The 16,778-nt window shown below is 43.0% G+C and overlaps 1 protein-coding gene across 8 annotated transcripts in view; it reads left to right on the top strand.

Moving 5' to 3' along the window:
- The window catches only part of LOC143039006 (uncharacterized), a 117,993-nt gene that overhangs the window by 31,301 nt on the left and 69,914 nt on the right, over nt 1-16,778 (top strand). For 5 of the 8 annotated variants that reach the window (XM_076208865.1, XM_076208872.1, XM_076208860.1 and 2 more), the window contains 3 exons: nt 8,225-8,658; nt 10,637-10,876; nt 11,516-11,611. In XM_076208865.1, coding sequence (XP_076064980.1) covers nt 8,287-8,658; nt 10,637-10,876; nt 11,516-11,611 — 708 coding nt within the window. In that variant the 5' untranslated portion in view covers nt 8,225-8,286. Of the gene's footprint in view, nt 1-4,501; nt 4,585-8,224; nt 8,659-10,636; nt 10,877-11,515; nt 11,612-16,778 lie in introns of all 8 variants that reach the window. The other 3 variants (XM_076208868.1, XM_076208882.1, XM_076208855.1) reach the window with 1 other exon arrangement.

Here is a 16,778-nt window from a genome sequence, read left to right as displayed (position 1 = left end):
CAATAACATGGCTTGTTATTATCCACACACAAATTGATATAATTATTTGACGACGTTGTGTAATCACATATAAGAATCTCTCATCTCCTTTCAGTCGCTGATGTTTTAGTTTTAATGAAACTTTCGGAGTTTTAATAATCAGTGAAATATCGAAAATAAAAAAGAAAATGCACTTGCTATTGGAGCATGTTACAGGCCTTCGAAAGAGCAAGTGATCATGAAGGGCCCGCGGTCACGTGTAGTCACACCCTTCACAACCAAGAGGATGTTTCCACGGGGTTGAGGAAGATTGTCTGGTTGTATCCTCGCATGTATTAATTTGCATTGTATTCACGCCATGAAACTCATCACAGCCCTCTCACCCTCAAACAGGACATTCCGGTGTCGAAAGAGCCCTCGCTACCCTAAGCGTCACCTGACCAAGTGTTTTGTTAAGCACAAACTGATGCAATACTTAGTGCCAAAGGTCAATAAGTTTGGACGTTGTTATCTATGTGATGTAACCAACGAAGCATTGTACAATAAACAAGTACTCGGAACTGTGATTAGTCCCATAAAGCCTAACTTGTAGTTCTATACGGATACGTGTGTGATTCACCATGGTCTTGGACCACGTGTTGGACTCGTGATCGACAGATATTTCCCTCCCGGAGGAGAGCTCAGAGCTTGTATATGACCGATCTATGGGTAATGCTGTGATCTTACACGCACACCCACCCACACCTTCCCACCCACGAGAGTTGGAGTAACGACTCGCAGCGCAGAGATACTGAAATTGTCAGCCCTGGGCGGGATTCGAACCCGGACCGCCGTAGTGGCGGCCGCGAACGGTACCATCGCGCCATCGAGTGTGTGTGTGTGTGTGTGTGTGTGTGTGTGTGTGTGTGTGTGTGTGTGCGTTCATGCGTGTTACGTGTGACTCATTACATCCCCCTTTCTCCATTCACTTCCCCCCTCCCCACTCCCCCCTCCTCCATCACGTCCCCCCCTCCTTCCTCCCCCCTCCTCCGCTGGTCGTTGTTTGAAAGTGCGTGTGTGGTGTCATTATGCTAGTCACGTATGCATTTTATTTTCTAACGTTACCCAATAGCTAATATGCAATTCATAGATGTTATTGAATTCCATTTCACATAATCATTTCCTTTTTTTCTCTCTCTTCGTGGGAATTTCTATCCTTCGTCAAGGTTGGTTACGTCAGTGGACGTAACTGAATTGTTTTTTGTTTTGTGACGATTTTTTCGCCTGGTTAAGATAAACCGACGGTGTGGAACACCGTTGTCGTATTCTTCTGCCTCTCGCTCATTCGATTTCCCAATGGTATCTTCCCAGGTGGCGGCATCTTCCCCCCCCCCTCCTCTCTCCCCCTTTCCCCCCCACCTCTCGCAGTTCAGCTGCACTGCCAGCCAGCTGCATGGCGAGTTGGTTTGGGGGGGGAGGGGGGCTGTTACGGTTTAGCTGCGGTTGTCTTCGTTATAAATACACGCGGCTGAGGCTTTTGTGTTGTGACGTGAATCGACTCCCTTTGCATCTGTTGTGTTCGTGGACGTCTGGACAGGGCGCTTGCCTCCCTTTGAATAGAATAGTCTGGCGTGTGCCAAGACAAATAGGAATAGTGCGGTATCTTAGCGAAATGGTCTCCGTGCATGTCTCTTGCACAGCGTGCATGGTCAGGTGACAGCGTCTGTGTTAATTATATATAATTATATATATATATATATATATATATATATATATATATATATATATATATATAAATGTATATTGATTGATCATTACATAGCATGGTTGGTCGTTATTGGGTTGACCTCTTTGGTAGTGAGGGGAGGGAGAGTTGCCACATAGATTGATTTAATCATCTGACGAAACACAGAATAGAGGGACGAGAGCCACCTGGCACGAAAGGGATGTATGAACCCCGTTCGCAACCAAGGCGCTGCCATGGATAAGATAGCCAGAACGATAATAATAAGAACGATAACAGTCATCGGGAAGAGGTTGAATTTAGAGGTTATTTGTGTGTGTGTGTGTGTATGCGCTTGCGCAGCGTGGCAACAGAACGAACAAGGCTCAAGTGGTTGCAATGTCTGCCTCCTTTGCCGAGAGAACGCCAAGGCCTCAGGCATTCCTTGGCAGAAGAATGTGTGATGTGGGTACCCCACCCATCCCACCTGCGAGAGGTGTCGAGAGTTGCACAGGTTGTGCAACCCGCGGGAGGAAGATGAGAAGGCGTTTGCTGGACGTAGTTTGTCACTGCCATCTGGTGAGTGCACGGCGAAGTTCGGGGGCGTGCATGTGCAACGAGTCTCCGCTTTGTTCCGGTGTTAAGGCAATCTTGATGGATCGATCTAAACCCCCCTTCAGGGTCAAGCTCCCACCTCCCACTCCCACTACCCTCTTCCCACTCCCACTCCCACTACCCTCCTCCCACTACCACTACCCACCTTCCCCTCCCACTACCCTTCCCTCTCCCCCTCCTCTTCCCCCTCCCATTACCCCTCCATTTCCCCCTCCTACTACCTTTCCCCCTCCCCCTCTCACTATCCTTTCCCCTTTCCCCCTCCCCCTCTCACTATCCTTTCCCCTTTCCCCCTCCCACTACCCTTCCCCACCTCAGACTACCCTCCCCCCTTTCCTTCCCCCTCTCCTCCTCCCACTACCCCTCCCTCTTTCCCCCTCCCACTACCCTTCCCCCCTCCCCCTCCCACTACCCTTCCCCCCTCCCACTACCCCCTGTCATCCACGTCAGGACAAGATAGTTTGTATTTAACACGAAAAAGAAAAGAAAAGAAATCGCTGATGTAGGTGAAGTTCTAACCTCTGTGGAAAAGGAAAATGATAATTGTTGCCTCGAGTTTCATTCATTGCAGAAGCGACATAAAGAACGTGTATTGGTCCCTGGGCTCTCCTTGGGAAGAAAAGTTGGACTTTTGTCTGTGTAGTATTAATGGGGGTGGTCTCTTTCTTGGTCACGGTTTGATAACAGGAAGAGGAAGAGGTGGAAGACGAGGAGGAAAAAGAGGAAGAGGTGAAAGAAGACGAGAAAGAGGAGAAAGGGGAGGAGGAGGAGGTGGAGAAATAGGAAGAGGAAGAGGAGGAGAAATAGGAAGAGGAATAGGAGAAAGAAGACGAAGAGGAGAAAGAGGATGAGGAGTGGAGAAATAGGAGGAGGAAGGTGAGAAGGAGGAGGAGGAAGAGGAAAAGGAGAAAGAGGTAGAGGAAGAGAAAAAAGATGAGGAGGAGAAAGAGGAGGAGGAGGTGGAGAAATAGGAGGAGGAAGAGGAGGATGAAGAAGAGGAAGAAGAGAAAGAAGACGTAGAGGAGGAGAAAGCGGGGAGGGAGGAGGACGAAGAGGGCCGAAGGGAGAAGCGAGCGAGCATCAGGAGGGACTTGAAGCCGAGACCAAGTTTCTGGTTTCCTGGTCTTCTGTTGGGTGACCTTGGCACCCTCCGCCGCAAGTAACACCAAACTGGCACCCAATTGGTCATGATGATGGTTATCTTCGTGTGGTTCCAAAGGATTGGATCCACTTTGTGAAGCTTCTAGTCAGTTTTAAGAGAGGACGAGATAATTTTATGGATAGGGATGATAGATGGTCATGGACATGGAACTACCTAGTGCAGACTTAATGGTCTCTTGCAGACTCCTTCATTCTTGTGTTATGTTTTATGTTCTGTTGTGATGAATTGCTGACAAGAAAATGTAAAGGTGGGTTTGGAAAACGACAACACTGAGGTCACTGATGTGTCAATTGTCTGGAGTCCGGGTCCAGTAGCAACTAGTTTGTTACTGGCTTACGCAGCGCCGTTGCTATGGTTTGCGGAACTGGCATTCTTAGTGCCATACCGCCGCTCGGGTGCTGGTCACTTCGGCGCCTTCCGCGTTCAGAGAGGACTTTGTTACCGGGGTTGTGTTGTGTTGTGTTGCCATGGTGACCGACGAAATAGGAATGAATGAAAGCAAACGTGGCGCCCGGTACCGAAGGGATTAATCGTGAGGGACAATGGCACCTTTTGGAACTGTGACGCCGTTGCCATGGTGATGACTGAAATCACGTGACGACAAACAATAAAGAAATGTGCCACCCGTATGGAAAGGGGTGGAGATTGGGAGTAACAGATTGTGGTATGATATATATATATGTGTGTGTGTGTGTGTGTATGTATATACACACACACCTAAAGAGAATCGCTAATAACAGCGCATATCATTCACATAATTTCCGAAAGTCGCCTATGAGCAAGACCCCGGTTCGAACCCCGGGGCGATTGTCGGAAATTGTGAATATATATATATATATATATATATATATATATATATATATATATATATATATATATATATATATATATATATATATATATACATATTCATGAAGAGCTACATAATGTTAAACTTCTCGTCTCGTTTGTAGTTGTTCATTGATGTCTTGTACGGACTTGATCTTACAGCAGCAGCAGCATCAAGGGATTAACGTGCGCCCGTGTCCTTTTTCTGTCCACAGGTTAAAGGAAAGGAGGAAAGGAAGGAAGGAGTTGCAAAAGGCGAAGGACAGTGCCGCGTCATCAACACCTTCAAGAGAGTTGTGTAAGGAGCTTCGTGGTTCTCTCTCTCTTGTGTCCTTGCGTAGTCTACAGTGTAGTAGTCGATCCTCTCTTTCTCTTTCTCTTTCTCTCTCTCGTATCATGCATATAGTACTGCTGTCGCGTACTGCATTGGTTCTGCTTAGGTCAGCTTCCGTTGGGTGCCCGATGGCGTAGTGTGCGCGATGACGCCGTTGATTGCGGGTTCAGTAGCCCTACATGTCTCGGAATACGGCCCGAGCAATCACGACCTGAACGTCATCGTCGTCTGCACTAAGCCTAAGGCGTCGGGCACCCGATGGGTCTCACGACTGATGCTCACAGCCTTGCTCTGACAAGTAACGGGGATTTTTTTTTTCCTGTATGAGTTAGATATGTTGGTATCCCTGCTTGTCGCTTCACTAGATGGAGTAATACGCTTCATTAATTAATTAATTAATTTATTAATTCCTCTATTTTATTGTGCAACTTCTTCAGTAGAGGTAATGTTGAACTGTTAACTAATATAATATCACTATCCACTTTTACTATCCAGGCGTACCAATAGTATCGTACTAGTACATAATCAAGGCTACCAACCTGTATCACAAGGGAAACAGGAAAAAAATCCCCCTTAGTTTGAAGATTAGGGCTGTTACTCTCTTCCCGTCGCCCGCCAGAGATGAGAGTCTCCTGGTGGAAGTATCCTTCTTGAGGAAGAACCCTCCCACGTTCTCCTCTTCAGGTTGTTCCTCTACAGTAGGCACAGCTCGCCACGCACCAGCTGATTTGTAACGCTGCACATCTTGTAGTCGCTTGTCTGTAAACGACTGGGACAAGGTTAACTGCTAATCTCATCTTTCCTATCTGAATGATTAAGGTTTATGTTTGTCTCGTTGATCTTTTTGTGTGTTCTGTTCTAAGTATTCTCCAGAATACTTTAAGATATTTTGGACTGGGAAACGTTAAAGACTAGTTGATGGAAAGAGTGCTCAGGGTGGTTTTACTTCCGCGAGGACAAGAATGAGTTGGTCGGGAAATGTTGGTTATGAATATGTGTTGTTATTTTATTTATTTATTTTTATTTATTAATCTATTTATTCAGCCGTTTATTTTTGGATGGGGATTGTTTTATGTGTGTGTGTGTGTTTATATATATATATGTGTGTGTGTGTGTACACATACACGCAGTATAAATATATGTATTTTGATTAAGCTTTTACTGTTTTCTCAAACCAGTAGGCACTTGAAAATGAAACTTGTTGCTTCTTTTGTGTGTCTTTTTTCTACATGTTTATATAAGTGTTTTTCTTTCATATGATGCTCACCATTGCTTGTAATGTGTTTGGTCTTAGCTCTCTCCTTTTGCGCTTGGAAATGCGTTCAACGTGTTTTATGTGGTGGTATGCTTAATTGCTCTTGTGTTTCTGCGACATATTCGTCATTAAGTCGTTTATCATGTGGTAAGGAGCTGCCATTTATTTTATTAATGTATAACGGTGCGTGTTATACACGCACGCGCGCGCGCACAAACACACACACACACACACACACACACACACACACACACACACACACACACACGCACACGCACACACGTATCGATTTGTTGATCAGTGTCTTTTAGTTGTGTGCATTTTGCCTTTGTGTGTTATTTTGAATTTTTTTTTTAGATCATCGTTGTTTTTTGTCTCGCATGTTTGTTTTAGCTCGCCAGATCGTGAAACAGGTAGATCTTTTTTTTTGTATTAGATCATCGTTGTTGTTTTTCTCGTATGTTTAACTTTTTGCTCGCCAGATCATGAAACAGGTCGATTTTTTTTCGTAACGCAATTTTTTATTTCTCAGAGTAGTTATTTCATCTTGGATAATTGAAATTTCCTGTTTTGGGGGCATGTCTACTCCAGGTTCACACACGCGCGTACACACACGCACACACACACACGCACGCACGTACACACACACGTACATACACACGTATACACACACACGTACATACACACGTACGCACACACACACGTACGCACACACACACACACACACACACACACACACACACACACACACACACACACACACACACAGAAGCATTTTGTATACAGGACGGTATCTCTGATATGCTTAGATTTTTTCCTGTGCTTTTTATGGCTAGGTCATCTCAAGCATTTTGTATACAGGACGGTATCTCTGATATGCTTAAGATTTTTTCCTGTGCTTTTTATGGCTAGGTCATCTTGAGGGATTTGCACTTTTTCCACGTTTTCCTTGTCTTTGATATTTTCATTTTGTCTTTCCTTATCGTTTAAGCCCTTGTGCTATCATTAGATTTGTTTCTTGTATTTTTCAAACCAGACTTCTTGATTGTTCCTTTTCCTTTTACTGTATGTATCTTGAGACTTGATCCATTTTTGTAATCTTTGTTTTTATTATCTTATTTATTTTTATATTATGCACATTTCTGTGTAGTTTATTGATTTATGTATTATTTCTTAGTGTACTTGCTGGATGTATTTTCTAGTTTCGTATATGTTGCGTATATTACGGTCTACATTACATACTTTATTTTTAAATTGTTTTCGTTGAATTTACGTGTGATTGGCTGTTGAGAACGAGCGCTCACTGCAACCTCCACACAGATGCAATTAAGACCAAGATATTGCAGCAACGTGAGGTCCATGAATGGCAAAATCCCAGGGACGGACGCTAGTTAAACTAGTATAGTTATTCTAATGCACCAGCGCTTAGTGGCAAGTGAGAGGCACCTCCTCCTGCCCCAATCACCCCCTCCAATTTACCTGTGGCTCCGCTGGGCGCCACACGTGCACCGACAAGAGGAGGGGCGTGGGTTGTGGTGGTGGGGTGGTCCACCTCACGCAATCTCATGCTGAGAAAGGGTCACGTCATGAGGGAACTGCGTCGTTGTCAGATGTGGTGCTCCGCTCTCAGCCTTTTATCACAAAGAAACGCCTTCTTGGTATCTCTAATCTCACCCCGTGCTCAAGGCCAGTTTTTGTGTGTACGTATGTATATATATATATATGTATATATTGTATATATATGTATATATTGTATATATATATATGTATATATATGTATATATGTATATATATATGTATATGTATATATGTATATATATGTATATATATGTATATATATGTATATATATATATGTATATATATATATGTATATATATATATATATATATATATATATTTGTGTGTGTGTTATTGGAGAAGTTTTTGATGTAAAGTGGGTCGTCAGGGTAGGAGTTGAGTGGAAATTATGGGACGGTGTACCGTTGTGATGGGAGACAGTGAAGGAGAGTTGCAAGAACTAGTAATAACGATGTGCGAGATGAGAAGAATACCAAAGCAAGAACAAGGTAGCGGGGACGCACCGTAGAGAAGGAAATATTTTCAGACTGAAGGAAAATAACTTTGGGGTATTTATAGGTTCCTCGCTTCTATTTCCGTCTCTCCGGTCTTGCAAATTAACTCTATTTTTTTCTCAGGTGTCGTTTCTTTTCGTACTCTGGGGCCACGAAGAGTGGGTACCCGCGTTTGAGCATTTCCTATACCAAAAGCTCCAGGCTTCACGGCAACCATCCCACAAATCACACGACCTTCCCGAGTCCTTTAGCTCATTGTCGCCCGTCTCTTTCCAGATGGTTGCAGAGGACTCTCGTATCCTGCAGCAGCTAGAGGTGCCTGTCCGAGGGGCGTCGCCATGGTAGACTCGCACTTCGGGGGCGTCGGGGCCGTCTCCCACCCGGTGCCCAGCGTCGCAGCCACAGCAGCCACAACCGCAGCCTCCAGCTTGTCCGGTCTGGGCGCCACAGCAGCCTCCGGAAGCAGTATCAGCAGCAGCAGCAGCAGCCTTGGTCTTTCCTTGTCCTCGACTGAGTTCCCCGGGCCGGCCCTCGTCCCGTCCCTCGCGGGGTCCGGCGGCGACGCGGCTCCTACCGCCGCCGCCAGCCTGTCGCACGTCCTCTATTCATCCCTCCGAACGCTCTACGAGAGGATGACCGCCTCTAACGCCACCTGCTCAGCCAACTGCTCCGGGCGGGGCGAGTGTCTCAACGGCACCTGCTTCTGTCCGGTAAGGGGAACACTGGGGTGATCGTTTTTTTTTTTTTATCGCCATTGCGTACGCGCTCCCTGAGAAATGAGCAGCCAGAGCTACAACCTAGCATAAGCAGCTTACGTAAACTACATAACTAAACCAAATCTACCATGATTTAATTAACCTAACCTAACCTAACTAGACGTAACCTTACCTAACATAACATAACCAGACATAACCTAACCCAGTGGTTCTCAAAGTGGGTTCCGCGGAACCCCAGGGTTCCGTGAAGGCCTTTCAAGGGTTCCGTGGCAAAAAATTATAATTATTCATTTATATGAACAGGAATGAATAAGATAAGATATGAAAGTGATGAAATATTTTGCATTTGAGTAGAGAGAGAGGGAGTGACTGTACGTGTGTACGACTATATACTGTGCGTGTTGGTGACGGTTAGTCTTGAATCTTTTTAAGTCTCAAAAAAGTCAGAATTGTGATGCTGAGTACTGTACTAAACTATGCACTTTTATTTAGTTGTGTGTGTGTGTTGGGGAAAGTTCAATCAATATGGGGGTGGATCCATCTATATTTGGTGAGAGGGTTGTTGAGGGTTCCGCCGAAAGGTTGTTTGGGGTTCCACCGAGTACTAGCAAATGGGAAAGGGTTTCGTTAGGTGGAAAAGTTTGAGAACCATTGACCTAACCTGACCTAACCCACATTAACCAGACGTAACCTTACCCAACCTAACCAGACCTAATCTAACTTAACCTAACCTAACCAGATCTAATCAGACCTAACCAGTCCTAACCTAACCCAACCCAACCCAGGGAGGCGTGTGTCGATTAGAGGCAAGAGGGAATGGGAAGGGAGGTTAAGTGAGTGTGAGAACTAGCTTGGAGGCGTTAGTCCCGACACTGTGATCATACTCGTGACTTTGTGGTCAATGGAGGTTGAGTGGGTGAGGTCATTATTGTATTTAAATTAATTTATCTATCAGGTACAAGGGAAGCGTGTAGGTCCTATCCAGTGTAAGACGTATATATTAAAAAATAGGGTCATGATTTTGAGTTTATGTGAGATAAGGAAAAGTCGGTTTTGGGAACATGAGTTATTAGTTTTTACACTTTGAGATTACGACGATAAACGCGGTGTTGACAGATTTTTATTTATTTGTTTATTATTTATTTATTTTATACATTTCATAAGGGACTTGGAAGATAATTTGATAAATTATTTTTTATTTATGTATTTTGTCTTTCTCTTGTTTGTTTAATGCCTATCTAGAATAAATACTTATATATACTTAGTCACAAGACGAAGATCAAGATGAACAAAGATTAGTCGGCACGTAGCCATCATGACGTCATGTCGCTTGTTAAGAAACGTGGTGACGTCACTGCAGGAGAGGGAAAGGTCGAGTTATGAACATAAAACCAGTGTCAACCGCCTCGTCTTAAGTGAACTGGCTTTTGTTCAACAAGTATGTCAGACAGTTATTCATTGTACGGGTTCCAAGCCAAGACACCAAAGGAAAAAAATGTCTACAGGGAGGATTTATTTATTTTTTTTTTTGGGGGGGGGGGAGGGATCGAAGGGGCAAGATCACACACACTACATTAACATTATTCGTGACGCTTTTAATTTAGGCGTTTATTATAGCTGTCGTCAGCTTCTCTCCCCACTGCAAAAAGAGTTGAAGATTTTTTATGTAAACGTAAATAACGTAACCGGTTTTACTGTGCAGAGGATTTCCCTCAGCTGAATAAAATCGCCAAGTGGCAGATAAAGTAGGCCTTGAAACCCAACGAAAATTGTGTTTTTTAATATTGTTATGCAATTGTTATTCATATATCAATAATATTTACTTATTATTTATTTATTAATATATTTACCAATTATATTTATTAGTTATATATTTATATAATTATTATATGTTTAGTATACATTATGTTTATGAATTTCTGTTTACGTACCAACACCCAGCTCATGTCCTATGGCCGTCTCCCTCCTGCAGGTGCAGTACGAAGGCGACACTTGCAGAGAGCCCAACTTCGCCTACTTCATCTCGTTCGCCACCGTCTTCTACCTGATCGGCGTGGTCTCCTTCGTGCAGCTCGTCGTGTGCATTCGCGCCGAGTACGCGCGCATGAAGGCGCCCTCCCTCCGACAGGCGCTCAACGTCACCACGCAGAAGATGCTCTACTTCATCATCCTGGTCGCCGCCACTCTGCGGGGTGCCTACTTCTCGTCGCCAGTGAGTTGTCGAACGAGTAATTCTCTTGGGGGGGGGAGGGGGAGGAGAGAGAGAGAGAGAGAGGGGGGGGAAGAGATAGGGAGGGGGAGAGAGAGGTAGAGGGGGGCAGGTACAAATAACTCTCAGTTTTGTGTATTTCTTATTTATTTATTTATTTAATTATTCATTTATATATGTTCTGCACAGGAGCAAGTCACTGTGGGGAAGTAGATAGGAACAGTTTCAGTTTGATCATTCAAGTCATTTATTCATTCATTGAGTGTGCAGTATGTAGTTTTATGTAAAATTAAGGTTCTAATTGTTGATATATGACAGGCATCCCCAATGAGGAATACTAATGTGTTATTTTCTTCTTTCTTTTCCACCCTTCTCTTACCTGCTCCTCATCCTGTCCCTCTTCCTTCTGTCCCACCTCTTCTTCATTCCTATCTTTATTCTCTTCCTCTTCTTCCTCCACCTTTTCCTTTTTTTATACTTACTCTTATTTTTTTTTCTTTCTTCCTCCCGTTCTCTTCTTCCTTGTCCTATTCCATTCCTCTTGCTCCTTCATCTTTGCCTACCTCCCTTCTACTCCTTGCCGTCCCTGCCCTTGCTTTGCCTGGTGTGCCCGTGTCCCTTGGTCGTCGTCGTCGTCTTCAGTCCCACATGGACATGACCCTGGCGTCGAGCTTCATGAGCGTCTTCTACCCCATCATACTCACGGGCGGATCGCTCATCGTCTGCTTCTGGGCTGAGGTGAGTAGAATGATCTTGTCTCAGGTCGTTTTATATACATATATGTGTGTGTATAATATATATATATATATATATATATATATATATATATATACATATAATGTATATATGTATATACAGTATATATATATAATGTATATATGTATATATATATATATATAATGTATATATATATATATAATGTATATATGTATATATAATGTATATATGTATATATATATAATGTATATATGTATATATATAATGTATATATATATAATGTATATATATAGAATATATATATATATAATGTAATATATAGAATATATATATATAATGTAATATATAGAATATATATATATAATGTATATGTATATAGAATATATATATACTGTATATATATATAATTATATATATATAGAATATAATATATAATGTATATATATATAAGAATATATATATATATATATATATGTATAATATATATATATAATATATATTTATAATATATATATGTATATATATACATATATAATATATGTATATATATATAATATATATATGTATATATATACGTGTGTGTGTTTGTGTGTGTGTGTGTGTGTGTACACGTTACTAAAGCATTTCTATCACTTGTTCACATTATAAAAAAAAAAGTCGGTAATATAATGTTTCGTCGTTAAAAATGGGCGGTTCTTGTGTCTTGGCAGTTTGACTAATGATATACACTTATTTCCTGTCGAAAGATGTCCCTAATTTTGGGTATTAATGTAATAAAAAAAATAATGCTTTAGTAATGTTCGAAAAACACGGACCTTAGTGTAAACAAAGTGTCTCCATTTGATTGAAATATCTACGCAGACGACGTCACGAATTGGTCAGACGTCTAATGATTTCGGACCCTGACAGAGCGATGTGACGTCAGTAGCAAGCCCCGTCCCCTGCCTGTCGACATTTTTTTATTTTTTTTTATTACATTTGGTTACACACGTTCACAAAACACACACACACACACACACACACACACACACACACACACACACACACACACACACACACATACACACACACACACACACACACACACAATAAACACTTATATTTGAGGGTTTGTCACTTTTCTTTATTGTGACAACGGTTTTCCGTTTTTGTCAGACTTCCAGGAAACGAGACTAACCGTCCTCATCAAAATGGCGTCCTTGATTCCACTTGTGGTCGCGTTGCACAATAGTTCCTTTTCGGGAAATGGTTTGTTTTCGATTGGAGGGAGAGAGAGAGAGAGAGAGAGAGAGAGAGAGAGAGAGAGAGAGAGGGGGGGGGGAGCACGTATTTGTGTGTGTAGTGTTGCAAGGTAGAGTCCCATGTTATACAACAGATCAAGGTGCGCGCTTGTGTAGGCAACGATCGACATTATTTAAACTTTCATGTTTTTGTACGCTATCGATCCTCTTCAATTGTGAAATACTTGATCATTAATTTATTTACGCTTGTTTTTCGTTATTCTGATTCCTTCTTTGTTGTGCCTATGCTAGCGTGCTTGTTGTTATGGGCTATTTGTTGTGTTGTGGTGAGCAAGCTAGCGAGAGCAAGCGAGGTAGCGAACGCATGGACACGCACGTGAGCACTTGGACGGAGTTAAGCCCTTTTGTTCCCGAGGGAAGGTGCTGTAGGGTCGCTATGCTGATGAATAAGCCTCATAAGGCTGATTTAAAGGTGCGTTGTTGTTTGACCGTATAGTGTTCATGTCATGTGAGGATAGAGAGAGAGAGAGAGAGAGATGACTGGCAGGATATCCAAGCCTTCCTTTGGTGTGGGACCCCCCCCCCCAAGTCTTTGTGTACAAATCTCCGTATGTACAAATCTCTTTGTATCCTAGTCTGATCTTTCGGAATCTCCGAAGGTTGCGTGACGTAACGTCAGTGTTGTTGGTTCTGGAACAAATTGAAAAAGTGGATGTGAATAATATTTTCTAAAAGAGTCTAGACAAAATGTAGGAGTAAGTGAGATGACGAAAACTTAATTCATAATCTACAACGTTTGTCTGTATTTATACCCTAACACTCGCTTCACACTGGGCCATCAAATGTTGTGAATTAAAGTAGCTGGAAGAAAACTTCGTTTACATTATTCTAAACTCCCCCAAGAACATTTCAACAGTGTGTCTAACATTTGTTGAAGTTTCACTTCTCTATCATTCGGTATCTCGTTGTACGGCGCAAAGGTACAGTTGGAAATTCGAAAATCAAAAGATTGTAACCGAAATCATTTTACTCAAATGGACTCGCAACCGTTGAGAAGCGGCCGAATACGACATGACGTCATGTAGGCTTCAATGTGGATTTAGACTAAACGTGAAAATACTTCGTTTACTGACTTTTGTTTAATTCAATTAATCATATCTTGAGAAAGGTAAGGGTAGGATACCTGGTTAATCCCTGGATTTACAATGGATTTGAATTAATTCTCTTCTCACGAAGAGAATTAATTGTACTTTGAGTAGACAAATTTAAAGTGTATAGATTAAATTTTCTTATTCCAGCCTGGAGATAAGAACACGTTAGAATCGAAGTATATATATTTATTATGCGTTCATATTGTGCCTGTCTCCATAATATCTGCGGGAGGTCGTGTTTAGTTTTTTTTTTTATAAATTTTGCAAATGATTGTGTGCCACGGAGTGGAATAAAATCACGCAGTGACAAATAGACGAAATAAACACACACACACACGGAAGTTAGAGGTTAATATAGTGAGCTGCGACTAGGACCAATGCATATGGGGTAGGACGCCATCTTCGACATGCGACGTTCTTTTGTCAATTGTGATGTTCTGACCTTATGTAGGATATTCCTATGAAGTGCGTGTGTGTATGTGTGTGATTCACCACGGTCTTGAGTCACGTGTTGTACTCGTGATCGACAGCTATCATGCTCCCGGATAAAAGCTCAGAGCTCATATATGGCCGATCTATGTCTATGGGTAATGCTGTGAGGTCACGCGCGCACGCCCGCACACACACACACACACACACACACACACACACACACACACACACACACACACACACACACACACACACACACACACACACACACACACACACACGCACACAATTCTGGCCTACCAAAGTTGGAGTGGCAGCTTAGAGCAGAGGTTCTCAAAGTGGGGGTCCCGACCCCCAGAGGGGTCGCGAAATAATTTTGAGGGGTCGCGATCGAGATCGAGATCCATACAAGCTTACATACGTACATGCATATATACATACATACATACATACGTGCGCACGTACATAGACTACATGCACACACATATATATATATATATATACATACATACATGCATACATAGACAGGCAAGCAGATACACGGAGACAAGGAAATGCGTTATAGTGATTGTCAGAAATTCGTTGTTGTTGGGGAAGTGGGTCGCGACTCTATCGAAGTAATTTGTAGGGGGTCGCAGCCAAAAAAGTTTGAGAACCCCTGGCTTAGAGTATCATGTTTTTCAGTCCTGCGCGAGAGTGCGCGTTTGTGTGTGTGTGTGCGTGTGTGTGTGTGTACCACAATCAAATGTGGGCGGCAGAGGGCAAGGTTGTAAGGTGTTCGGCGCCGCCTCCTCCAGCCTGTGGCCCTTTGTGCTCTAGGTTGACGTCCCGAAGGAGGAGGGGTGGCGTCAATAATATAAATGCAGTAGCACCCGACCGAGTTCGTGGCGTAACTTTCTCTCCTCCTGCTCCTCCTCCTCTCCATTCTCCTCTTCATCCTCCTCTTCATTCTCTTCCACATCCTCCTCTTCATCCATTTCACTCTTTCTCTCTCTCTCTTTCTCTGAGCCCCGTATATCTAGCCTCTTTGACACGCACCTACGCAGTCATGCAGAGAGCGTGAATCTATATTTAGTGTACACCGTGTTGGGATCGACAGTGTTTTGACTTCGAGATAGATGGGCGGGGGAGGGGGGAGTGCTAAAGGGGAGGTGCATCGATGCCAGGGGAGTCTAGGCTCACTTAGGTCAAGGTCTAGGTGAGAACAGGTCATTGCAGTTGGAAATAAACGATAATGACGATAATAGGTCACGTGGGAGACACCAAAGCTCCCAGAACGAATGTACAAATCGAATTTGCGGGTGTGAACACCCGTGACATCATGTCGTTTGTTTTCTTCCCCGAAGTGGAATAAACTCGCGCTGTTTATTCTTTGGCCTTGGTGGGCGATGGCAGTGGGGTGGAGGGAGGGAAAGGGTTGAAATGCGTTCGGGGTTGGTTGCTTGGTTGGGGAGGGCACGTGGCAGCTGCTTTCTTGAGAAAGGTTACGATCTTGGAAAGAGTTTGAATAAAAAGAGGACGGATTATGCGGCCTTCTTTCGGCCTTCCTTGATGTTCTTCAACTTCGTTCAGTCTTGGCCACCCTTCCTAAGGATTCATCTTTTAGCAGATGTGTCCTTTTTGTGACAAATGGACTTTTTTGTTTTGTAGAAGCCTATTATCCTTTTTAAGTAAGGACAATAGGCAAAGTGTGGAACGATAAAATACAAATTGTGATTTAGATTGATAAAGTTTTGTTCCTCATTAATAAGATCGACATTAACGAAATAACGGGCGAGTTATTCACGTAAAGGTCCTCTAGTGATCTTCGACCTTTTACACTCGAGCATACCCTATTTTTGTGTGGTGTCTGTCCCTTTTTTTTTTTTTTTTCATTCTCTTTTTTTTTTTGTCACCCTGGTATGGTATTATGGTATCACCTTTTGCTGCCCGCTGTCCGGGATCTGTCCTTGTGACTGTTCGCTCTGTATCCAGGCTGCCACGAGAGCCTTGGAATGAAAATAACGACCAAATTCATTAGTTCGACGACAGCAGTGTTATCCGCATCTGCTAACAGATAGCGCCACAGTCGCCGCGTTCTTACCACTTAGCAGATGTCTGGTCATTTGTGTCGTGTTGAAATGTTGCAAAATCAACCAGATGTCCTTGGTCACTGTCCATGAGCGGCCACTGGGAAATTGTCGATGAACTTTAGAACCCATGAGTATTTCCGGGGACGCTGGCACGATGGCTTTCAAGTGGGACTTGAGCCGGTGTCCAAGGTCCTCCTTAACCCACAAAATCATAGACTCGGTTTCTCAAGGCAGAACGAAATGCATAAAGTGGGCATCATGCATAAATCATTGTAACCCAAACTTTAGAGAA

Source organism: Oratosquilla oratoria, chromosome 2, assembly GCF_046742065.1.
Source record: "Oratosquilla oratoria isolate Oo_2021 chromosome 2, ASM4674206v1, whole genome shotgun sequence".
Classification (NCBI taxonomy): domain Eukaryota; kingdom Metazoa; phylum Arthropoda; class Malacostraca; order Stomatopoda; family Squillidae; genus Oratosquilla; species Oratosquilla oratoria.
The sequence above is the reverse complement of the archived record's forward strand: the minus strand, read 5'-3'. Positions and strand labels throughout refer to the sequence as shown.